General features: G+C 32.0%; 1 protein-coding gene across 3 annotated transcripts; it reads right to left on the reverse strand.

The window, feature by feature from the left end:
- Positions 1-14,676: 14,676 nt before the first annotated feature.
- Positions 14,677-23,842, reverse strand: LOC127725543 (kyphoscoliosis peptidase-like). 3 transcript variants are annotated; one of them, XM_052232598.1, is made up of 5 exons: positions 23,775-23,842; positions 20,999-21,233; positions 17,876-17,991; positions 17,343-17,462; positions 14,677-16,248 (listed from the first exon to the last, which is right to left on the reverse strand). In XM_052232598.1, exons 2-5 carry the CDS (start codon positions 21,194-21,196, stop codon positions 14,958-14,960), a joined length of 1,725 nt encoding a protein of 574 aa, XP_052088558.1. In that variant the 5' UTR covers positions 21,197-21,233; positions 23,775-23,842; the 3' UTR covers positions 14,677-14,957. The 3 variants fall into 3 exon arrangements, with proteins under 3 accessions (XP_052088558.1, XP_052088556.1, XP_052088559.1); XM_052232596.1 differs by lacking the exon at positions 23,775-23,842 and adding an exon at positions 22,242-22,366; XM_052232599.1 differs by lacking the exons at positions 20,999-21,233; positions 23,775-23,842 and adding an exon at positions 20,284-20,305.
- Positions 23,843-27,645: the final 3,803 nt, after the last annotated feature.

Raw genomic sequence — 27,645 nt, forward strand, 5'->3', positions numbered from 1 at the left:
ATTACACCAGTTTTTTCGATATCACAAACTAGTCAAAACATTTTCTAAATTTTATCATCGATACAAGGACATCATTCGTAAATATAAATCAACATGCAGACATCTTATACGTTCAGGTATTTCACATCCAATATTTTATGGTAATATTCCTTACAAAGCACAAAAATGTCGGCATTCACCTCAAAAGCTAACCAAACCTTTAAACAGACTTATTCGGAAAGGATATAGTTACGATACTGTTGTCAGGTCATTAAGGATTGCATATTTTGGTATTAATATTGATTCACTCATAGGGTCTTTGCATCGGAAATAAACACATTTATTCTAAAACCAGTTGTTGGCATGATACGGGTTATGTTCTTCTCATATATTTTATGATGGTATAATACTAAACCCCTAATAGGAGGGATTGTGCCTGATATTCATATGATGAAGACATAATCTTTCAATCAGTTTAATTGAGGTCTTGAGCTGGCATGTCAGTAACTGCTAGTAGTCCTTTGTTAATTTATGTATCATTGTCATTTTGCTTAGTTTCTTTTGTTACCTTTTCTGACATTGGACTCGGACTTCTTTTGAACTGAGTTTTACTGTGCGTAGTGCTATGTGTTTCTTTATTTCTACATTGGCTAGAGGTATAGGGGGAGGGTTGAGATCTCACAAAACATGTTTAACCCCGCCGCATATTTGCGCCTGTCCCAAGTCAGGAGCCTCTGGCCTTTGTTAGTCTTGTATGTTTATTAACTTTAGTTCATTTATATGTTTTGGAGTTTAGTGTGACGTCCATTTTCACTTAACTAGTACACAATTTTATGTAGGGGCCAGCTGAGGACCACCTTCGGCTGTTGTCTGCTCTTTGGTCGGGTTGTTGTCTCTTTGACATATTCCCCATTTACATTCTCAATTTTATTGCATCAAGACTGGAATCTTCCGACAAAACAATCAGCATCGAACAACATATGGTCCACGAAACCTGACTAGAGGCAGGTATAAATGTGGTGGTTTAAACGGTTTTAAATGCGCACAAACCTACTCATTTTCCTATCTAGATCATGTCATAAATCAAAATCACTCATCATAACTTCACAGTTCAGATGACTACAGGATAACCATTATGTTGAACATGGAAGTAAAACAAGTTCATGTGTTTGCTATTATAAGAAGCTTACTAAGGTTGCTGCACGCTACAGCTGTTGGTTTGACTTTGCCACACAAAACATTGAAGTCGGCTGTCAAAATGTATGAGAGACCAGACCATTGGAAGACAGAACAATGTTTACTGAACAATGGGTATATCACGCCTATACCACTTGCTGTTGAAAATTCCAGAAATTCCATCAAGTTTAAATATTATCATTTGTCAGTGTTTCACATTTTTTCTATCAACATTACAATAAAAGGTAGGTTTAGAAAAATCGTATCATATTAATCTTTTACAGTGGACATAATTATGCATGATATTAGCAGACATAATGCTGAAAACGACTATAGTTTGTTTTAGTGAATATTTAAAAAGACAGAACTCATTAAAACCAGGAAACCCAAGGTTTTTCGAGAATGTTAGCAAAATGTATTTTAAACTTACAGTCCAACTCTTGCTTATTAATAAACCCAGTTGTTTAAGATGACACTCTTGATGAAAGCTATTGATATATGAATGAAATAGAACGCCTGTGCAGTCAATCATCCAGGCATGTTACGTATAATAATGAAGCGTTTCAGTTTATTTTAAATGAGCATAGAAACAAAATAGCTAAAAAATTATATTTGCATAAACTGAAAAAATAGGATTAAAATCTGCCACTTCTAAGGTTAAAATCCTACCTGCTTTGGATTACACTACGAGTAGTCATAACCATGGGGTAACAAAAATGTTTTGTAATTGTCATGTTGACTTTATGTGTTATATTCAATCACTCCATATTTATATATTCAATATTGTTTTGATTTATTACATACTATATTATGTTGAAAAACATTACATGAATTTTCTTTTTTCTTAGTTTAGGGCTTAAGGTATACATGTGTAAATGGCAATCTTGAAAGCATGATTCATTCACATTTTTTTTATAGACTCTGTACCATCTTTTGTCTTTTGTTGAAGACTGTATGTTGGCGTCTAGTCTATATTTTTATTACTTATAACCTAACTTAATAGCAAGGCCCAAAAAGGACCACACGCACGGTTAATGTTGGACAGTACACAAAATGTATAATAAACACTATGCAAAAAAGACTTACTCATTAAAATACATGTGAAAAAAAATCGTTCATCAGTGAAGAACAGAAAATGACTAATTGTGTACTGTGCTGCTAAGTTAATCTCGTTTCAAAATATGTGTTTTCTAAATTGAATAGTTAACCTGTGTAAGCAATGCCTGCGTATGTTGATTCTTTTGGCACTATTATTCTCACAATCTCTGTGTTATAAATATAAATGATACCACCAAAATAGAAATCATTGTCATTGTCCCTCTGAGCTGCTCCAGTACCAGTGAAGATATAATCGACTCCTTCTTTAGTAACCAAAATCTGGACATCAACTTTCAATGGATACACTCTAAGATTATGACGTATATCTATAGTAGGGTCGTCTACTGATAGAGACTTCCAATTACTCACAAAAGATGGACCAGTTAGTGCTTCGCTGATTTTGTCTGTAAAAGAATGCGAAAGTACGTTTTGGTCACATGTTCAAATAGATATCTAAAATTTTAAAAAGTGTTTCCAATAACTATGTTAAGTAAATGACAGTTAATACATATACGGAACAGTTACTGCTTTCTGGGCTTATAAGTTTTAACTGTTCCTTTATAATTCAAATTACTGTATTCTGGTTTTATTTTCGGAAAGTTTATCTTTGATTTGAATGAAACGTACGAATCAGAGGATATATAGACTAAACTGCCAGTTAGGCTGTTATCTCCCTTGAAACATACGGGCATGTTAGCGCCAAACAGATAAAGGACAAGAAACCAGTCTGCCGTCTATTCCTAATATAGATTTGAGAATTAGACAATAAAGTATTGTTCTGTTTTGCATTTTTAGTACAGTTTTGTCATTAACTTAAACAACATCGTCCTTAAAATCGAAGAAATCTTTACTTCATGTAAATATTTCGACAATGATCTTAATGTTATACCTTACATATAGGTAGGTACATCAATAAATATCTAATTACGATAACTTTATTTACAAACTCGGGCACACTAAGATGCAACAAGAACAATAAATTAGACAATGCATATATGTTATTTAGTAAACAGAAAAAAAATAAATGAATATACACACAAATAAAATGAGAAGGATATAGACTTGCTTGATTTATATTACAAAAAGGATCAAATACTCAAATTGCGAGGTTGTACAGAATGTTTCTTATGTGTACATAAAATTTATAAATATGAAAAAACGAGAAAAAAATCATAAACATTTCTATAATAGGTGTGCATCTTCAACATATGAGCAATCTTCCTGTGAAGTTTTTTTTTATCTCAAGGGATTTAAAACTTTAGGGAAAGTTGATTACACAGAACTTGTACCCTCTTTCATAACATTGCTGAAAAAAGACTAAGTACCCAAGCCTGTAGAAAAAAAAATAAAAATCCGAAAACAATTCCATAATACCTTCAACTTCAACATATGTGCAATCTTCTGGTGAAGTTTCCGGAATCTTGTTTGAAAACTGTAGGAGGAGTTGATTGCACAAATTGGGTACCAACTTTTCTCCGATAACCAACCGCCATCCGCCCGAATGTCAAATATGAAAGTTGTTGTGCAATAAAATTTGCTTTTAAAATAGCTGAAGAATAATATAGCCTTCAAAGAGGGTTGAGATGAACATCAAGATTGTTTTTGCATGCTTAAAGGGCAATTTTCTATTTGACAGTCTACATTTTCACATCCATACCGGCCATATGTCCAGAAATTAATGTACTGTTTTCCAACAAATATTATATTTCATGCTCGAACTTAACAATTCAATTTTATGGAAAAATGAATTGAAATGCATATGATTTGATTTGACCCCATGAAAGATAATATAAATGCCAATGGTTTCGGAAAAGATATCACTCAAATGGATTAAAGTTCTAATTTGGACCAAATTTTTGGGACTTTTGTGACTTTTTCGCCCCCACTTTTTGTATTATTTTGTATCAAATAAATGCAGATTGTTGCCATGGTGTCACCAATAAGAGATTATGTTTCACCATTTAAACTTTTCGAAATCAAATCTATAGAAGCTGCTGTTTCAATACATATGCACATACATGACACAAACAATAAGCCTTATTAGTTAGAAAGCTAGAAAGCAAGGGAAAGAGGGTGGTTAAAAATTATGAGTGTCAATTTTATTCTTTATTTTCCTAAATGTGCATTGCTACCATAAGCCAGTATTCGGACTTCGTCCAACCCGGCCAAAAATGATAGATACAAGTTATATTTTTTTTTTTTTTTTTTTTTTTTTTTTTTTTTAGTAAATCATACTTTAATTTGATAGTTTTGACATTTGTTAGTGGATACATCAAATACCGGTACCTTATCCCGGCCTCGTTAACCGTTAGTGTTATATAATCAATTTGGTTAGTACTTGTTAGTTTATTTTATCTGTAATATATACATTTATAAATTATAATATATCCAACTAATACATTATCAATATAGAATGATCCGTATATTTGAATAGAATAGAAAAATAAAAGAATAAATAAATAAGAATCACAGAAATTTGGAATTTTGGAAAAAGCAAAAAAAAACAAAAACAAAAAAAACAAAAAACAAAAAGATATATCTTACTTACTGCATTCATAATACAGCTTGCAAAGGATTTTTTTTTTCAGTTATTTTCGTAAAGGCAATAACTTAGAGGAACATAAATGTAGTTATAAACATAGACAAAACATCAAGCATACATATAAACCAACATATACTAGTATTAAATCATAACATGGATGGTGATGTGGATAAGGTAAAGAAATGTAAGTGAAAGTAGTTCCGGTACACAATGTACCTATTTTTTGTATAATAAAAACATTATTCTTCTAATATGGGAAGCCAGGGGTCCCAGCAGATATTGGCCATATGAAAAGGGTTTCTTTTAAAAGATGTATTCTTTTCTAGTGCCAGAGATTCTTTGAGGTAATTTTGAAGTCCTGTAAAATTTACCTTATTTTTCACAGAGTTTTGTTCTATAAATATAGAATTTTGTAAGGAGTATTATTAAGTTTTTTATCACATTATTTCCTTTGTTACCGGTACCAAGTTCAATCCATAAATCTGAAATTTTATAGCATGTCCAAAATATGTACTCAATATCTTCAATAGCTTCATTACAGAAAGTACCTTTATCTGTTTGTTTTATCTTAATTTTGAATAAAAACTCATTTGTGCCTATGATTCTGTGTACTATTCTGTATTGGAACCAATGAAGTTTAGAGCTTTTTGTGGTGTAGAAAGACATATTATGCACTTTTTTCCAATCAAATTTTTTGTTTAATCTTAGAGACCATTTATCTTTACAGCTAGGCCTTGTACTATTTTTTTTTCTAATAAAACATTATACATATCTTTTGAACCTTTATTTGATAAAAAAAAATGTACTTATGTTATTTGGAATAAGTGGTCCATGAATTTTATAAAGATTGTCTATAGAGATATTATGTTTAAGAGAATTTTGATATGATTTTATTGCTGATATAATCCCATTATAAACTAGAAAGTTAGATTTAATTTTATAAATATTTTTGCATTGCTCAAAAGACATTAATTTACCCTCATTATCTACCAGATCATTAATCAACAAAATACCATTATCAGCCCAGTCTTTATAGAAAACAGATGCGTTACCTATTTTAATACTTCCATTATTCCAAAGTGAGTCTGTTAAAAATTCTTCTTCATTTTTTGGTATAAGTTTATTTTGCATTTCTGTCCATGCTTGAAAAACTTCTTTCCAAATGGGTTTTTACATCTGTTTGGTGGACCTAGAAATACTAGTTTTTCAATATTAATATTTTCTGTGCTTTCTATTAGCTTTTTGAGTTTTGTATTGTTTTTTAGCAACCGTCGGACCCACGTTAGTTTTAACCCTTTAATATAATCTTCAATATCTAGCATTTTCAGCCCCCAAATTTATATTCCAGACATAATATTTCTCTTTTAATCTTGTCAGGCTTGTTTTCCCAAATAAATGAATATATTGTATGAATAAGTTGTTTAAGAGTAGTATAGCATGGTGCTTGTAATGTTAAAAACAGATGATTTAATTTTGAAATAATTAGTGTCTTGATAATTGTTATCTTTCCCACTGGAGTAAGTGTTTGTTTAGACCAAATATTAATTATATTTTCAATTTCTTTTATTTCAGGATAATAGTTCAAAGATTCCATTTCTTGCAAATTGACCGAAAAGTTTATTCCAAGTAGTTTAAACCTACTAGAACCCCATTCCAATCCCCACTTTACACACATGGTGTCTTGACTATATTTTTTCTTCCCTATCCACACCACCTTTCTCTTGTCTAAGTTCATATGGAGACCAGACATTTCAGCATATTTATGTAATAGGCGGGGAGATGCATCGAGAGATTCTGGTTTACCGTCAAGAATAATTGAAGTGTCATCAGCATATTGAGAGATCAAATATTCGGTATCATCTATTTTAATTCCCTTTATTTCTTTATTTTTTCTAATTAATATTCCAAGTATTTCTGCACATAAAAGAAATATATAAGGTGATAAAGGATCCCCTTGTCGACAACCTCTTTGAATTTCAAAGAATTCAGATAAAAAACAATTTTGAGAAACTGCAGAACTTATATTTTTGTAAGAGGTTCTTACCCAGTGTTTTATAGAGGGGCCAAAATTGAAAAAGTCTAAAACATTTTCAATGAAATTCCATGATACAGAATCAAAAGCTTTTTCAAAATCTATGAGAAGGAGCAGTCCTGGTAAATCATTAAGTTCTGTATGAAATAAAATATCATAAATAAGACGAGTATTTTCCCCTATAAATCTACCAGGAATGACACCGGTCTGATCACTGTTTATAATTTGAGGTAGAACTAATTTTATACGCTCAGCTATGCAGCTTGATGCTAATTTATATGTGGTATGTGGTATTTAGTAAACCTTTTGGTCGCCAGTTTTTCATGAACTGTCTTAATTGGTTTATCTAGATACAAGTTATTGGCTATCGATAATCTGAAACAATGTAATGATAATATTATAATCGCCATTTCTCAGGTAATAAACAGCTGTAAATTCTCATGATAATGGTGTTAAACAGCAAAGGTAGCGAGGAGCATTTTCATCTTAAATGTTTTAAAAAAACAAACTCAATGCTTTTCTAATAGGGTTCTAGTAGTGTTTTCCAATCAATCTATGTGTTAATCATGTTGGCGTCAGTGCCTTTATGGGGACCAGTTACAATTCTTGCAGCTTCTTGCAATTGTTCAAATTTAGCAGCATACACTGTTCCACCACTAGAATTATTAGATTATCGCGAATTACATAGCATTTCCGAAAAAAATATGTTTATCAAAAAGTCTTTTTATGTCAAACGTAATTAAAAGCTTTAGAACAAATTACAGGAGACTAAAACAAATAATTTCTTTTGTTTTTTTTTTCTCTCCATTGCGCACATTTGGAACACACTGTCAGTTAAATATTTCTAACAAATGATAAACCGTTGAATTGTTTGGTAGACATCCATATTAATTCATGAATGAGATCTTTGTCTCTTAAGATGACAACATATAAAAATAAAAAGATGTGGTATAATGAGACAACTCTCCACCAGAGACCAAATGGCATAGAAGTTAACAACTATAGGTCACCCCACGGCCTTCAACAATGAGTAAAACCCATACCGCATACATGCTTGAACACAAACTAACTCGTCCTAAACTGTTCTTCCATAATGACTTGAAAGGATATTGCTACTTCTTCTGGACATTTTCAACATGTTAAAACTAACAGGATCTTGTTTGGATACAAATTTCAATAATATCAATTAATTCTTCTTTATTTGTAAACAAATTTTGAAAGTATGTTGGTATTTAGCGGAAGATAAACATTTTTCGATTAAAACTGAAGCTAAAATAGTTTTATCATTAAAAATTATTAATAAATCTACACAAACTATGGTCACATTTATGGTATCCCATTAAGGAATTAGATAAGGCTTGGATACGTTATCTTGATTTTGCTATTGGTTTTTAAAGTTTATTGATGAGTGATATAAATTAATTTAAAAGGTCGATCTGAAACTCAGATTAGGGGAATACCATTTGATGTTCTGATGGGAGGGGGGCAATAAGTCTTGGAAAAGAATATGCTGGCCGTATAGTAACTGAAAAAATTACCTCGCTCAAAACAGAATGAAAACGAATATCTGCCTTAATATGCAAGAATAGATGTGTGCAAAAGTGAAAATAAAAAGAAAATAATCGAGACTTGCTTAAGAGAGAAATGAGTATTTCGTCAGAAAAAAAATCTTCCTTTATTTTCTACAGCTATACAGGATGGCGATATATTATATGTATTACTATTTATTAGGGATCTATCATTATTTTCTTAATTTGTTGATTCTTGCATTTGTTTTTTGGGGCGCCAAATTAAAGTCAGTCTGAACATGTAATTCTCATATTTTGGTTTGCAAGACATGTCGCATTTTGACGATATATATACAACGTAAACAAACAAGTCAGGCGGCCTGTTATTCAGTGGTTGTCGTTGCTGTATAACATATTTGTTTTTCGTTCATTGTTTTGTACATCAATCAGCCTGCCGTTAGTTTTCTCGTTTGAATTGTTTTACATTTGTTATTACGCGGCTTTTTATAGCTGACTATGCGGTATGGGTTTGGCTGATTGTTGTAGGCAGTACGATGACCTATAGTTGTTAACATCTATGTCATTTGGTCTCTTGTGGAGAGTTGTCTCATTTGCATTTATACCACATCTTCTTAATCTTATAAGTGATGCCCGAAGCCAACACGCTTTATATTTTTGACGAAAAATTATGAAAACATCTTGCTCAATTGTAAATGACTTGCGGTCCTTTTTTCTTTAGTCAGGTAGTCATATTAGTAATTATCACCGTCCTATATTTTTTTATTACTGAATAGTGAATTCCAAAGAACTACCAAACTAGCATGATAAAACGCTTTGGTAATTTTAAGGTTAAAGGAAGATTGTTGTAATGATATTTAAAGTATCAAGAATCACGTCATTCTAATTTTGTCATAAAATATAAAAGTGTGTTGCATCATTTTGTTTTTATTATTTCTGTCTGAAAACTGATAGAAGCAACGACATATACACAACATGACTGTCATGTTTCATACAATCCTGTATATTTGAAATTAAATTAAAAAATGTTTACAAGAACAGCCTTTGTTACTAATAAATCACGAAGAAAAAAGGTTATTACATGTAACTTACTGTAAAGTAGAATATATAAAGTTACCATCAGTGAACCAGCATTCATTTTAAGCCTGATTTGATACATTAAATACGTCACTCTATTACCATCATTTTAAGCGAACGTATTGATATATAAGCCAATATTTTTAATTTATTTTAATGAGGAATTTACATTTGTTCTGATGAACTATCAATGCATTGCTTTTAAGTGACTGTAGTTCTGAAAAAAAAGAGTAAACATTATGTCCGGCTACACTTTGATATGTAAATATAAACTAGTGGATGTAAATAAAGTTCCAAACATATGTCAATTACATGTAACAAACAGCTGTCGGTAACTGTGAGTACTCTCAGATCTGTCCTTAGTGTCTTTTTGTTGTGGGGATGTATAAGCACCCTGCCACGTCCATTCTATGTTTTTGTTAGATGCATTTCTATTTGTATCCATCTGATGAGTTAAGCTTTTTTCAACTGATTTTTACAGCTTGTTCTTATGTTGTACTGTTACACCACTGTCCCAGGTTAGGGGAGGACTGAGCGCTTACAAACATTTTTAACCCCGTCACATTCTTAATGCGCCTGTCCCAAGTCAGGAGCCTGTAGTTCAGTGGTTGTCGGTGGTTCATGTCTGTCATAGTTTGGTTTTTTTTTGTAAAATGTTTTGTTATAAATTAGGCCATTAGTTTTCTCAATTGAATTGTTTCATATTTTACATGTCGAGGCCTTTTATAGCCGACCATACGGTATGGGTTTTTCTCATTATTGAAGGCCGTACGGTTGCCTATAATTGCTTACATACACTTCATTCGAACTGTGGTGGATAGTTGTCTCATTGTCGATCATACTACATCTCCTTAATTTTATATTTAGGGATGTCTTTGAAACTTAATTGAGAGATCCGGACTTTCGACATAATCTACACATCACTATAATCACGTGCAAGTACCGGACGTGTAGTTCAGTTGTGATCGGCGATGAAACATGATTCAATTCGGATTGTCTGCCATTAACCAGAAATAGATCTCATTAAAAAATAACTTAACATATTACACGTACAAGTGTGTTCTATGTATGGGAGATATGTCAGACACTTTGAGTTAAGTTTAAGTTATGTTGCAAGTCCGGACGTTTCTACCAATAGATGAATCAAATTCAATTTCTACAAATCAATTCCTTCCTATGCCCAGGCAAAAGACATGATTGTCAACATTGTTTTCGGCAATCTAGCCGTTAGATATTGTGTGCACCATGTGATAATGAAATAACACTATATAAAGCTACATTTTGCGTTTATATGTATTACTAAGTGTTAACTTTGTTGGTCTTTTTTTTTTTGGCAATTGAGCTGTTTGTCTTAGTTTTATATTACTTTTCTGGATTTTACTTCATTTTCACAACAGATTTATTTTCAACTGTCTTAAAATCTTTGCTATCGTGATCATGCATGTGAGATGCTATTGGAGCGTGTCTAAAGGTCTATAATGACCTCTCGCGGTCTTTTGGGGAGGCTTTTGTTTTCAAGTTCCTATCTAATTGGTGATGAATAAGCAAATAAAAGATGATGTGTTTTCCATTTCATATTTACCGAACTTTAAGTTGACAATTTCATCTAATTCACCGTTAACATATGTAACCAATTTTAAATTAAAGAGCTTTCAAATATCTATGAATACTGTGAGTCGATCTTTATCAACTCTAAATTTAAACAATTCGATATTAAACAAAATACCGGAAGGAATATATTTAAATCAGCAGGTTAGTAAAAAAAATTAAACAAGCGTGATCATTAATAAAGGATCAACATCAGATGTTAGTGGTTTTATAAAATATAGTATCATAAAAAGCTGCCTAGCAAATCCAAAAAGAGAGATAGAGAGAAAAGATACCAAAGCTGCATTCAAAATTTTGTTTTTTTAAATCCAGATAAAACAATGTCCAAAAGGAAAAAAAAGGACGAAACAATCAGCAACAAAAGTCCACAAAACACTTCACTTGATTGAGAGACACGGACCCCACCAAACAAGTGGGATGAACGTAGGCGAAAGCTATCTTTTTCTCTCATTCAGTTTTATAAACCCATTTTAACACCGTCACTTCTCTTTCAAATAAGATTTATTTTTCAGAACCGAAATAGCCAATTTTCTGGGGCCCTTTATAGCTTGCTGTTTTGTGTGAGCCAATGCTCCGTGTTGAAGGCCGTACCTTGACCTATAATGGTTTACTTTCATAAATTGTAACTTGGATGGAGAGTTGTCTCATTGGCACTCATACCACAACTTCCTATATCTACTAACAAATGTTTAATGTAGTTGGCGATAAAGGACAGTTTCGAAATAACAACATTAAGTGGAAATGATGACGAATATCTAGTTTCTGTTTGTTAAACGTCACCATTTGCATATGTGTGGTCTGACATTTGACTATTTTTCCCTTCTCAGATCTCTGTTCTCCTTCAAAACCTTTGTGAAAAAATTCAAACTATAATTATCAATGAACAATGTAGATAACTGTTCGGATAGTTTTTGTTTGGATAATGTTACCAAGATGCCTTCCTCATACAGCATGTCGTCGTGTGAATCTAATAGTGTTATATGTCAACTTTTGATAAAAATACGTTACCTAATCCAAGTACAAGTAGATATAAGAAGATGTGGTATGAGTGCCAATGAGACAACTCTCCATCCAAGTCAAAATTTATAAAAGTAAACCATTATAGGTCAAAGTACGGTCTTCAACACGGAGCCTTGGCTCACACCGAACAACAAGCTATAAAGGGCCCCAAAATTTACTAGTGTAAAACCATTCAAACGGGAAAACCAACGGTCTAATCTATATAAAAAACGAGAAACGAGAAACACTTATGAACCACATCAACAAACGACAACTACTGAACATCAGATTCCTGACTTAGGACAGGTGCAAACAATTGCAGCGGGTTTAAACGTTTTAATGATACCAAACCTTCACCCTTATCTGAAACAATAGTGTAACATCACAACATAGAAAGACATGGGTCTATCTCCCTATTTATACCACTATAATACGAGATTTCTACACCCTACGAGTTTTTTGTAAGAACTACACTGTTCTATCTCCACACTCTCATTGGATTACAATGGCGAATTCATCTAGTTAGGTCCAAAACAAATATTTTCATAGTGTTGTATCTTCACTATTTGTCATGTATTTTTGCTGTTAAATAATTGTTATAAAAATTATCTTAATAGTACTATGAGTAAATGGTTTGCATGGTTTTGACTCAATCTATGAGCAATTCTTAGCAAATGCAGCAGTACAGAATTGGGGATATGACAAAGTTAAAATTTCCATGGTCTATCTCCAATGGTATATAGGGATAAATTTCTAAAACTACATTATTTGTAGTGAAATGGTCTATCTTCAAAAAGGGGATGCTTTTATTTACCAATGAAACAAAGAGTTATTCTTCATGTATGTAAATTCGATTCCTATATAACTGTTTATGTGTCAGTCAAATATTTATGATATTGAGCTTTTAAACTTAAACTTAAATTTTTACCACTATTACCTAATGGGAAATACATCGTCATAAAATTCACACGACGATGTTTTTTTCTTTCTAATAGGTAATTTCCTGTGCTGATTTTTAGAAGTTTCCTTTTCCAGATCTAGCTCTCTTTCCTGGTATGATAATTTATTTGAACGAAACAATGATTGTTTGAAATTTTATGGGTTTGACATTGGTATTCATCGCGATTATCTCTTTTTATTATATACTTCTTAGTAAATACAAGTAAATCGTATGTGTAATACAATCGATGGCAATCGTGCTGTATCAGCCAATCGTTATGATATCGATATCAGTCACGGTTGCAAAGGCTTTATCAAACCCCTAATCTGTATGACGTCACGTAATCGATATTAGTCAGGGTTACAAGGGCTTTATCCAACCCCTTATACATGTTTTACGTCATGTCACGTGAAAAAAAAACATCTTGTTAAAGTGACTTATTTAGTTGTACTTGAGGTACATGTATATAATAAAGTGTATATGATATGGCTTTTTCAATATCACACTCTGTATCAACCCTCAACCCCTCGAGCAGAGCTCTTGGGATTATATTGGTGTCTCGGTTTGATACAGGTGTGATATTGAAAAAGTCATATGATATTCTCTATCTATCTCATATATATGAAACAGAAAAGATCGTTGAACAACTCATCCGTTGTCATTATCACAGATATTATGCACTTATTCAAAATCTATATATTGACAAGGATCAAGCAAAGTCATGGCCTTATTTCTTCCTATGTTCTGAACAGTCTAAAGTTCATCTAATTGTCTTATCATTACTATAAGCTACCCACTGAAAAAGAGGAATAGAGTTGATATTGATCAAACATCTAAATCTTTAAGATAATTTAAGATAATTTGAAGATAATTTAAGCATATGTATAATGTATGTACGTTTATATAACTTAAAATATATAAAATATTGATGTAGTGGTAAGCTTTATGTGGCCAATAGTTAGAATATATATTTAAACCTTAATTGATTCTAAAATGGGTACATGTAACAACTAGTCCTTCGTATATTATAGCTTACTATAATATACCTGAATATTCAAAAATGTAATCTACAAGTAGTCACTTATTTCTATTGCTCTTTCGTAACAGAAAATCATTATATCTTATATTTCCAATCGGGTGTTGGTAGACGAAATAATTACGGTTGACATACTTGGGGAGGCCTGCTACGAATGATTCTGACAACAAAGTTAGGCGTGTTATACACCATTGTGTAGATAAATCAATTTAAATTTACGGCATAACAAGTTTTAGTGGGGTTGACAACCGAGAAATCGAAATATAACGGAATTTCGCGACCAGGTAAAATTTAAAAAAAATGCGAGTTAAGTACCTTGTGTTATATTAAGGTAGATAGAATTTTTTTTCAGAGACAAGTGCATGTGCACAACTGGCAAGTTGGAATATGTTAAAATTATCCGTATACGGTAAAAGACTTTTCGTTAGATTTAAAGAAACTACTACTACGAGGGCGTTTATCGACATTGACTTCTCACGAGGAACTCGCACGGTCAATGGGGATTTATAGATTTATTTCTCAATATCAATTCTATTTAATAAAACCTACACAATTCATGTGGAAAATATATGCAAATTACATGTGATATTTGTAGTAAATTGCCCCTGTACTCCAATGGTAGAACCTTCCATGTGTAACTATGAAAAACCACGAAATAATACAAAATGATAAAAAAATATGATAACGAAAATAAAATATTAGAAAGACAGGTAATTGTTTCAAAAATGCATATTATTCTGATATGCTTATAATGATTTAACAAGCAGGTGAAAGTTCATAAATGTACATGAATGATTATTACAAATTAGAACATTTTTTTTTGTAAAATCTAATTACAATATAACTGTTGCTAATGTAAAATCAATCATTGCATAGTACTAAACTGGACCTTTCAGTTTTAACTGACTGCAAGTTAGTAACTTCTTATAATGTTTTAAATAAATTCATTTCACTCTGAAGCTATAAACAACCCAGGACGTTTCGTCATTGTTAATTTTACCACTTACACGAACTTCACCAAAAGGTGGTGTTTTAATCGTAGTATCCCATGTATTGGCAGTCTTTTTAGCTATATGTTCCCTTGCTATAGCTGCTTCTGACATAACGGATGAACTAAAACGGAAACGCACATCACTGTTGGCGGGAAGATCGCGCATAATGGGTTCTACGAGACTACATTTGAATTTTAATGTCTCTGGGTATGTTTGTGGAAAAGGACTCGTTATATCTGGTTCTTTCAAGTTTTGAACGAGGATGTTGACGGCTGGCGTATAACTGCTTTCTGAGTTAAACTGACTAAAAACAATTAATCGATAATATCCTTTCTTGGGTAATCTAGCTCGCAATTTCAAATGCTTGTCCATTTCTAATAGCGTATACTGAACAAGTTTGACGTCATCACTGTTCTTTAATGTTGCCATGACCTTTGTACCATCTTTAACTTTGATTGGAACACAAACTTCTCCATTTTTAGATGTTATCGATGTTGGAATTTTCCCGACATTTTGGAATCCCCTTTCCTTCCAGTTTTCGACGGGTCCATAGAAACTATCAAATTTTGGAAAGGGGCAGATGCCACTATCTACAGTCTGACATTTTATCACGTAAGTTATCAGACATTCTAAAGTCTTAGAATCAGCACCGACTGAACCATATATATCCAAAGTATACTCCCCACTCGATGGTGGTGTCACAGTAACAAAAAATGTTTTGTTTTGCTTTCTTATTCCGACGTACTGTTCTTTGTTGCATCCCTTCGAATCAAATAGCTTAACGTTAACGTCGTCCAACTTTGTGGATTTTGTATGAAATTTTATATCAATGGTTTTGTTCATTTCTAACACATTCATTTTGTGAGACTTAAATCTTATGTCCCATTCTCGAGCGTGTCGTGAAGGTTTTATCCTCATATTAAATGTTTCTGGTGACATTGGTTTCTTCAAAAGCTGCCATTTTGCACTCTCAACTTCATCGTTATCAAAACATGGATAATGGTCAACAATGAAATGTTCTGGATCTGTAAGGAAGTAAAACTCTGTGAAATTCTTTTTGAATTGCTTGTTATTACCAACGGTTCCAGCTCCCCATGTTGTCTCGATAAATCGCCATTCTCCACAGACATAGACAGCATTCCAAGCATGGTTAGAAGGTGTGTCTTTAGAAAATTTAAAACCTGGTTTGTAGCTGTATCCTTTAGAATGGCCATTGATTTTCATTACCGGTATTCCAGCATGACTAACAAATATAAATAAAGACACCATTCAATCATCGAACCTTTCAAGTTTTGAACTCAAAAGCGATTCAGTAAAATTGCACAAAATATCTATGAATGCAGTGCTAACAAACAATCAATGAAACATGAGCCTTATATTACTTCAATTCTGAGGTGAAAAACATGATAGTTTTCATAAAGTCTTTCTGTTACAACCTTGTTAGATTAAAAATGAAATTAACCATTGCTGCTATCATACTGAACGTTACGAATTTATAGACTTGTCTTTTCGATGATTTCATGACATATAATTCTTGTTCAAAGGATTACACAGATACTGATTGTCTAAAAGAAATTTATGGAACTCTATTGTCCGTAACTTATAAAAAGAATGTAAATCAATTTCACATTATCATAAGTTAGACGACTAATTTAAAATTCCTGTATATTACAGGAAATGATAATTACATAATAGTTATTGAAAAACTGGTCATTATCGTGATATAAGGACTGTCCTACGGGCAGTCCATGTATCACGATAATGACCAGTTCTTCAATAACTATTATGTTTATTTCATTGAGGTACCATGTTTTTACAAATTCTCATAAATTCAAAATGTTCAAAGCAAACTCGAGTTATTGTACGATTTCTATATCAAAGAGTGAAGACCAGTAATAGTAATACATGTAACTATAAGGAACTGCCATTCATTTAAGTGCAACTTTTCAGTATATGAATACTAAATAAAGTTTTCTATAATTTTATAAATTACGAAAACATATGTTAAACAATTCAACAACTTAAATATGAAATTCAAAACAGGAAAATGTTTTATTAAAGGGACATCTCTCTAAGCAGAGAAACCACGCCCGACCGGTCATTAACAAAGAAACCACGCTCAACCGGTCATTAACATGTAAAAGTCCGTCAACGACCTGTTTTCTTGTCCGTTTTGTTCTGTTAAAGACCGATGGAATTTATTACTGAAGAATAAAAAATGTCATGTGGTCCCTTTTTATCCAATAAGAGAAGCTAATTCTTAACCGATATGAAATAAATACATTTGAATGTGTTTTCATTTGATCATATATATATATAATATACATCTGTACTTACTCGCACAGTAACTGGAATATAGAAGCATAACCATCACACACACTACTTTTACAGGACAACAATGATGAAGGATCATTGGAAACATTTCGCCTCCTTCCAAAATAGGATTCTGTATCATAACTGAAGAAAAATATATACATGTACTATATATATATATTAAGTATTTAAATTTTGACTGCATACATTTTATTTATCAATACAATAAATGAATGTGTCAGTCGAGTGTTTGGTTTTGTCAGGTTTTATGAACTGTTTGTGTTAATACATTTTTCACTTTAATAGTGTCGATTTTGCAATTATTGTCTTATGTGTGAACATTTTTAATCCTTTCTATTTTATAAGCTATAATTCCATCTACAAAAAAATAAAGAAATTTAAATCTGGTCCATTTTATCGTCTATTTTTTTTTTTAAAGTTAAACAATGAATCATGTAAACATTGAATCTGATTTTCGTGTATGCAGAACAGTGAGATATAAAATACGTATCAATTTACTTTGACGTAAAAATTTTCAATATTTAATATTTATTTACCTGATATTTTCGGTAACCCATTTATAGAATGCTCTCACTTTTTCTATATCGTTTGTTGCTGGTTTAATTAAGTACTCTGCTAGTTTTTCAATGGATCGTTCTGCATATCTTGGAGTCTAATTTATAAAATAAATGAAAAAATTAATATGAATACTATCCAAAAAAGTATATACTCATTCTATACATGTACCTCTTTCAGATCGATATATTCTCGTATCGACCGCATACAAAGGCAGGCTTTAAATCAATTGTAAAATGCCCCTTTGCATTGAAATTCTTATTACCTGCTTGTTCTTTCGTAGTGAACTGTAAAACATGGTAAACATAATAAGGAAGTACACCTGAATATTATTCAACATGTATAAATATAAGTTTGACACATTACAATGTTACAAATTCCTGCGAAAGACAATGAGAATCATCTTAGGACAAAGTCATCTAGCCTTAAGGATCCCCGTAGGACATCTAGTCTTAAGGATCCTCGATAATGCTCATGAGAAGCCCGGCACAGTAAAGAAAGAAGAAGGACATCTAGCCTTAATGATCACCATAGGACATCTAGCTTTAATGATCCCCGTAGGACATCTAGCGTTAAGGATCCCCGTAGGGCATCTAGCCTTACAGATCCCCGTAGGACCATTGATTCTGAGCTATCCTGAACACAACACATAATAGAAACACCTTCAGTGCTTCTGTTTTCGTATGTTATGTACACCGGTAGAACTATACCACAACTATTATTTAAATGTTAAAAGGGAATTTTCGGTTGACCATTAGTGTGGCACTTTCGGTTCGAAAACTATAAGAGCTACGAAAATCCGTTCGCATGAAAGTTCATAGGGGACGACAATTTGAGATTATGGGGGTTGGGTAGGGGAAATAAATGCTCTGACATGGTGAGAATAGCAATAAAAAAAACTGCAAAAAATAAACTTGCCCTAGACAGGATGAAAATGAATATTCTGCCCAACAATATACAGGACACAATTATGGCCAAAATTGAAATAAATTTTCACGTGGCAAGGACCGATCAGAAATAAAAAAAATCAAGCCGTCAACAAGTGAAATGAACATCCAATCTGCCAAAAAATTCTGTAAAGCCCCCCCCCCCCCCCAATAAATTAAATGGTAGTCCCCTGATAATTTGAATCCCCCCCCCCCCCCCCAATAAATTAAATGGAAGTCCCTTGATAATTTGAATCGTAATAATTTTGTTTGTTATTTGCTGTGCCTGTACTGATTTTGGGGACCTGGTTTTCGAAAATATCTCATGACTGTCTTATTTGACATGTCATTGTCGTAAGATATGTTCATAAATTTTATCGTTAACTTAAGACACTTCGCGACATGAATTATGATGGTCTTAATATGATTATATTTAATGTAACGATATCTCCAGACCTCCTCGTTCTAATGTCATTTACTGCATTTATCATTGCACATGCAGCGTTGTGTTGCTCTGTCTGCTAGATAATAAAGATGTATTCTTCACTTCGTCAATCTCATGCAACGTTAACTTTGGACTCCTTTTCTAACTCATGATTATAACTCATAATAAATGTATATATACATATATTATTTCTTTCCTAATCTAGTAGTTAATTAACGTATTTGCTGGGGCATTCCGTTAAGCGGGTACTCGATGTACCAATTCTTAAAAGTATTTTCAATTCAACATCACTTCATGTATAATAATACATGAACACGAAGTTCTAGAAATTTATTATCCATACAAAATAAATCTAAACAAACTATCAACTTTAAATTCAAGATTTTGTTTCATATATAATTACATATTAATTATAATGTAAAAAATAAAATATTCGTAAATAATAAGAATGGTAATAATTATTATTTTCATACTTATTATTTTTATAGTTACTTTTATCATTTTTAATCATTATTTATAATAAAAGAAAATATGTTCACTTATATCAATCATAAGAGCATCATAGTTATAACTATCTAAGGACAGCTCTGCTTTTCATTCTATTGCATATCATATGCTAGTCATAAGATGGTCTTATGACATATCTTAGGATACTTTAAAAAACTATCCTCCCGGGCCCTAATAGAACGGAAACTAAGAGCTACAAACATATTAGTAGAAAATTCAAAGAAAATAAAATCCATAAAAATATGATTTTTAATAGGATTAAAGATTAAAGTTTAGGGGTAAATCATAAAAGGGTAATTGGTAGTTTGGGAACTTTTATTTTGAGTCAAATTTGTTTGAAATTCCGGGTATCTATTATGTTGAGTCAAACTTGTTTAAAATTCAAAATAAAAAAATAAATACGGTGAAAAAAAATATTCTAAAACAAGACCTTGGAAATTTTTATCGTCATTCTTAAATTGGAAAGTTTCCAAGTACTTACAGGGAGTATATATTACGTATAAAAACTTACGCATATTGTCATGTATTGTATGTGGACGACCTAAATTTAAATCTATGATTCATGATTCATAATGTGTGTGTATTGATTGATTTTAATATATCCAATTCAAAGAACATCATGCATACGATACTTTAAATTTGTGTATTGTAGCATATATTTTTGTAGTAAACCCTCCAGTCTAAAAGCTTTTCAATTTCCCATAAATATTTATTACGACAAAGTCTGTCCGATATTCTGCAGAATTCGTTTTCAAATTGAAAATGTTTAAATGTATCAGTACTTAAAATTGTGATGGGTTCATTTGTAAATGATAAAGGTAATTTGTAATTTGAATTTGTTCATGTTTAAGTAACTAAACAAATACACTTACAAAAAATGTATGTCTCTTAGATAGACACTTCCTCGTCAGTGATCGAGAAATAATGAATGACAAATGTTTTCAATGAAAATACCAGTAATCAAAACTTTTTCCATTGTTGTTGCAAGTTAAACAATGTTTAACACACAAAGTTATCAGATTGAGTTACACTTTCAAAGACTTTTGACTGGATTCTTTAGAAATGAAATATGTCTGCTTTGATGGTATGCCAGCTTATGTCAAGTCATTGTTGATGGTGTGGGCGAACCCCTCAATTCTGCAACCTTAAATGATGAAATAAAAACATTCCAATGTAATAGTTGAATATGATCACGAAGTAATTTTGTTAACTAAGGAAAGGTATACCTTCATCACATGGTCGTCAATATGCTTCAACTTTGAGACATCAGGAAGAATATCTTTCTTACATCGTTTTGGTGGTTTAGGATCTGGAAACGTCTTTCTATTGTTGTTATCTTTAACTTTGTCTAAATCGTCTAAATGTTTTACTGCTGGTATTGTTTCGGTGTTGACATTTTCATTTCTCGATGCAACACGACCCATTTTGTCCTCAAATTGACTTTCTTGTACACTATTTAATCTACAGAGAATTTAAATATGTATGGTCAAATCCTGCTGTAATTAGTTTAAATTGAAGAGAGCATGTAGATGGACAATGTAATTCAAACAAACGCTTTAATCAGTAAACATTAAATGTTTGAACTTTGTGTATTTTTAAGAAAATTTATAAAAGTATCAACCATTAAGTTGATCTTTTTGTCAAACTGAAATTCGGATTAAAAAAGCTTTAAAAATCAATATGACCATGTGCTTCTTTAAAGAAGGATAATGTATATATGCCATGTATATAAAATAGTACGTAAGATGTTTTGAACATATATAACTGATTTTGTCTTTAAATATACTGGTAGGCATACCGGTAGTTAAACTACACGTTTGATTTTTTATTTTATCTCTAGTCGTTATCTTGTATTATTTGTATTAAGTTACGTAACTACTGTTTGTGATGACATGCTTTTTTGTATATAATTTATAATCTTTGATGTGAATTTTCACGGATGTAAAAATTTTTAACTTGACAATGCAGGCTCGAAGGTATTTATGATACCCACCTCTCCTGATAATGCTTTGTTCCGACTTCTTATTAATTTGACTGATGTTATAAAAAGAGGCGTATGAAATTTACACAACTCAAAAATAGAAGAAAAAAGGGCAACCCCATGGCAAAAAAAAAAAAAAAAAAAAAAAAATAGACAAACAATTCCACAATAATTCCACAAAATATTACATAGAAAAATAAAAACCGAGCAACACGAACCCAACCAAAAACTGGGGATAACCTTGGGTGTTCCGGAAGGGTAAGCGTATTATGCTCTTATGAACCTTATAATTTAGATAAAGATGTACTTACATGTATATGTGCAATTTTTACATTTGTATTAGCGGCTTTAAACTTGCATATCAGTTTCTGTGTCAATTTTCAGGATTTTTTTTGTGGAAACAAAAACAACATTTAATTTTCTATATCTAACAACAGTATTCAAAACAAATGTAACTAATTATAAATGAAATGAAAGCTTCGAAATACCTTGTTAATAATGAAAATATGTTGTATGTTCCATCCAAAATAAGTTAATGAATTATCAAGAAACGAAAGTTACAATTGAAATAACAAGTCACATGTTTTGAATAACAGGTAAGTGGGAAATACATAATCTTTAAATAGTAAATATGTGATAAGATATGTATTTAAATAATATATATATATAAATATAAATCATGTAAAATATGCTAATTGTAAAGTTTACCTCTTATCACTGGGCTTTTTTTTTTTTATTAACATTGTAATTAGGCTGAACGACATGGCAGTATGTGTATACACAGAAGATGCCTTCTTTAAAATTAAGAGAAACTATTATTTCTTGTCGCGCACACACAGCTAGTATTACCTGTAACAATTACTGAAGACAATACATCAATAATTTTATATTGTTATTATTATTGCTTAATTGTTAAAAAATCATGCTTACCAAATTACTGGACCAAATCAACGTTTGAAAAAGTTTCAATGTGTTCTAATTTGATGATTTTTAATATATATGGATATGTAAAAACTTGCCAAATAAATGTATCATGATTGCATTAAATTGATGTTCAATATAACATGTATTTATCATGAGGTTGGACTGACTACGGAAACAATTCACTCCTTATCTAACGATTATTTTCTCACTTCCTTACAAGTTTTCCGTCGTATTTTTCCCAACAACAGCAATTGATAACTTCTTGATATTGTATTGCAATCTTTTTTGACAAAAGCTTTTTAGCTTTAAAATTCTGTGTTTTGCATTTTCAAACTTGTAAAACATTTACAGTCCATTAGACAGAATCATCTGATACGTGTATTTCCTTAAAATGAAATGGAAAGATAGAAAACGTTTGAAGGATTTTCCTCAACAACCTACCATGTGATGCTTTTTTTCTCTTCTGTAACATAAGTATGGAATAAAATAAAACATTTTGAAGCATTTTTTCATCAACTATTGATCATATCTTCTTGAATTCTGACACCAAGAATCATCAAAATAGCTATGCCATGTAATGCATAAACATCTTGTATTATTATTTATAATCTTTGATGTGAATTTCAGCGTATGTAAATTTTTTGTACTTGACAGTGCAGACTCGAAGATATTTTTTTGTACCAACCTCTCCTGATAATGATAGAGAGGCGGATGATATCAAGGGTGCATTAAAAACTCATAAATCGAAGAAAAACTGACAACGCCACATGGCAAAAAAAAACCCAAAAAAGACAAATAGACAGACAAGTCCAAAAACACTACATAAAAAACTACAAGCCGAGTAACACAAACTCCACCAATTACATGGGATGATCGCAGGTGGTTCGTTTTGTTAAGTTTACCATAATCATAGGAACCTTATTTATTAAGATACACAAGAAGTACTTATATGTGCAGCTTTTTCAATGCATATCAGTTATTAATCAATATACAGGAATTCTCTGATAAAACAAAAACTACATGTACTTTTCTATACTTAACAACAGTGTTTAAAACATACGCAATTAGTTATCAATGAAATTAATGGTTCGAAATACCTGGTTTAATGACCATATGTTGTATCCAAAATATGTTTACTTATTGAATTATCCAGAAGCGAAAGTTAGAATTGAATTAAAAAGAACAGGTAAGTAGGAAATACACAATCTTTAAATAGTAAATATGCGATAAGATGTCTATTTAAAGTCACATATAAATATAAATGATGTCAAATATGTTAATTATAAACTTATATATACATGTAAATAAAGGCAACAGTAGTATACCGCTGTTCGAAACTCATAAATCGATAGAGATAAAAACAAATTCGGGTTACAAACTAAAACTGAGTGAAACGCATCAAATATAAGAGGAGAACAACGACACAACAAAAACACAACATTAAAATGTAACACACACAGAAACGAACTATAATATAACAATGGCCATTTTCCTGACTTGGTACAGGACATTTTAAGAAAAAAATGGTGGGTTGAACCTGGTTTTGTGGCATGCCAAACCTCCCACTTTAATGGCAACGTCAAACACAACACCAAAACGACAACATCACATGACAGGACCACAATACAAATACATGGGAGAACATATAGGACAAAGAAACACACGAATAATAGCTAACAAAAGGTACTAGGCTTAAAATTCAATACGCCAGACGTGCGTCTCGTCCACACAAGACCATCCAGTGACGCTCAGATGAAAAAAGCTTGAAAGCCAAAACAAATACAAAGCCGAAGAGCACCGAGGACCAAAACTTCCAAAATGTTGCGCCTAACACGGTCAGGGTTTTCTGGCTGGGACAAGAACATCCTTATTATTTGGAATAATTTATAAACCTCTTATGTCTGGGACTTTTTTGTTTACATTTTCAGACTTAAGACATGGCCGCAGTGTAAGTAAACGTAGAAGATGCACGACCCTCTCAGCAAATAATGAGAACTTGTTATTTCTTTCAGCGAACGCACAGGTTTTGGTGGGGTTCGTGTTGCTCAGTCTTCAGTTTTCTATAATGTGTTTTGTGTACTATTGTTTGTCCTTTTGTTCTTTTTCGTTTTTGAGCCATGGCGATTTCAGTTTATTTTCGACTTATGAGTTTGAATGTCCCTTTGGTATCTTTCACCTCTCTTTTAGCCTTGTTAATTTTATATTGTTATATTTGTTGCTTAATTGTTTAAAAATCATCACGATCATGCTTACCAAATTACTCGACGAAATAAACATTCGAAAAAGTGTCAATGTGTTCTTATTTGATGATCTTTGATATATATAAGTATGTAAAAACTCGCCAAATAAATGTATTATGATTGCATTAAAATTGATGTTCAATATAACATGTATTTACCATGAGTATGGACTGACTACGGAAACAAATCACTCCTTATCTAACGATTTTCTTCACTTCCTTACAAGTTTTTCGTCGTATTTTTCTAAAAAAAGCAATTGATAACTTCTTGATATTTTATTGCAAGTTTTATCGAACAAAGCTATTTAGCTTAACTATTCTGTGTGTTGCATTTTCAAACTTGTTATACATTTACAGCCCGTTTGACGGAAACGAGTATTTCCTTAAAATGCACAATGGAAGGATAAGCAGCTTTTGGTGCATTGTCCTCAACAATTTCAATCCCCCATGTGATGCTTTTTTTTTTAGTCTGTAACGAATTGCGCTGCTATTTATCTGTTTTTTGCGTATAGAAAATTTATTTATTTGTCAGCAATTTTTATCTTAATATTAAGATAAGGATAAGTGATTTGATCGCTATACCTAATGAGACACTTTGAAACCAAAGTACAAAATGATATAGATGTAAGCAATTATAGGTCACCATACTACATTCAGTAATGAGTAAATTCCACACCGAATAGTCAGTTATAGTTATTTAATTGTGAAAGAATTCAGACGAGAAAACCGACCGCCTGACTTATGACAGACAACAACCAACGACAACGACTGAATAACACTCTTGAGTTGAGGCAGGTACTTGGAGGATGTGGCGAGTTTAAACTTGTTTGTGATCGCTCAAAACTCTCCTTACCTGGGACAGAAGCGATACATAAGAAAAAACTCTAAAAATCTTTTGAAAAAAGCTTGACATATCGAGTTGGTACTAAACGCACAACTAACTAATATAAGGACACAATACATAAACATACCGGTTTAAGAGTACTTGCAGTTACCGAAAGCTAGTTTAAAGTCAAAACAAGTAACAAATACATCATGTTGTCCAGACTAAATTATCAATCAGTACCCATCCAATACATTTAGTTTGAAGACGTCAAAAACAGTGTGCGAAAAGCATGATCTTGTGCAATACCAAAATATAAGAACACATGTCAGTAAAGATAAGATGTAGGAACGTAAGTTTTCATAACTGGACAGTTATCACTCTGGTATCTTTCGCCCCTCATTTAGTTATGTTTTGATTTATGAAAAGTAAAAGCAATGTACGTATAAAAAAAGTGTTTAAAAATCTTATAAAGATGTTAAATAAATGCAACAGATTAACCTGATAATCTTTAAGATGAAGTTTATTCAAAGGATCAATGAGTTAAATGGAACGAATCGAAATTTATGGGCTTTATGTAACATTACCGTAAAAATTAAGATGTGATAATCTGTTTGTAATAAGAATTCTACAAGTACAGCCTAACTTTCTTACCAAATATTTGTATTTACTAAAAAAATAAGTGAAAGTGTTAAATAATTTGTGACTTACTAATTAAGCAGTTATACAAAGATTTCGTTCATTGAAATCTAAAACGTCACTTCAGACAAGGGCATAGCGAATGCTTTAGGAAATATAAACAACGTAAGTAAGAAGGAACATCCCCGTCCAATGCAGGAAAATAAACATTAGGGAACGAAAATGGTTATTCATGTTTCTGTACACGACAAAATCACCGGAAAACAGTTAATTTTGTTCACAAATTGCACTGACTGTAAGCTTGATTTTACTTCTTTTAGTTACTCTTACTTGAAAGAGTACCAGCATGTCCTATCACAATGTAGGTAATCTGACAAAAGATTATATACTCCGGAGTCAAAAGTCAGTAATAAGAAAGTAGTCTATTGAATTGAAAAAAATGTTAATGTATCCGAAGTTAGCTATTCGTTATTCGATATTCAATATCCGACCAGCCACTAGTAGAATAGAGGCGAAATATACCAGAGGGACATTCAAACTCTCAGTTGAAAATAAACTGACAACGCCATGGCTAAAAAAAGGAAAAGACCAACAGACAAACAATAGTACAAAAAACACAACATAGAAAACTAAAGACTGAGTAACACGAACGCCACCAAAAACTTGCTCATGTTAGTACAAACCCGGTAATAGGTCTAATTCGGTGGGTCATATTTGGGAAAAGGGGGCGGGATTGTAGGAACGACATGAGGAACATATCCGTTATCATCTGTGAAACAGATATTCCATAACGGTCAACCAACTCGTGATGGCGTCCGTAAAACTTACGAAGGGATGATTTCAACTTCACCACTTGGAACTCTTGGTTTAATAGCTTACTTGTGAGCAGCAGCCCTCTATCAAAGAAATCATGATAGGAAATACAAGCACTGGAATATCGTATCAACTGGAAGATATATACTCCGTATGCAGGCGCTACTGGAATGTTGCTACATAGAAATGGAAAGTTCACAATTGGGAAGCTGAAATCATCCCTTTTGTCGTAAAGTATTGTTTTCAACCGACCCTCATTGTCAATTTCTAGATGTAAGTCAAGATATGAGACAGACTTAACCGTATCTGTTGTATCCCTTATCTCAAGATGGTGAAGTCGATCTTTCAATTGAGCATGGGGAATAGTAGTGTAAAGCGTAGAAAAATCAAAGGTCTTAAAGTTGCTACAAAATTGCAGAGATTGCGATCTAAGATTAGGCAGTAGATCTTTAGA

Source organism: Mytilus californianus, unplaced genomic scaffold, assembly GCF_021869535.1.
Source record: "Mytilus californianus isolate M0D057914Y unplaced genomic scaffold, xbMytCali1.0.p SCAF_15, whole genome shotgun sequence".
NCBI classification, from domain to species: Eukaryota; Metazoa; Mollusca; class Bivalvia; order Mytilida; family Mytilidae; genus Mytilus; species Mytilus californianus.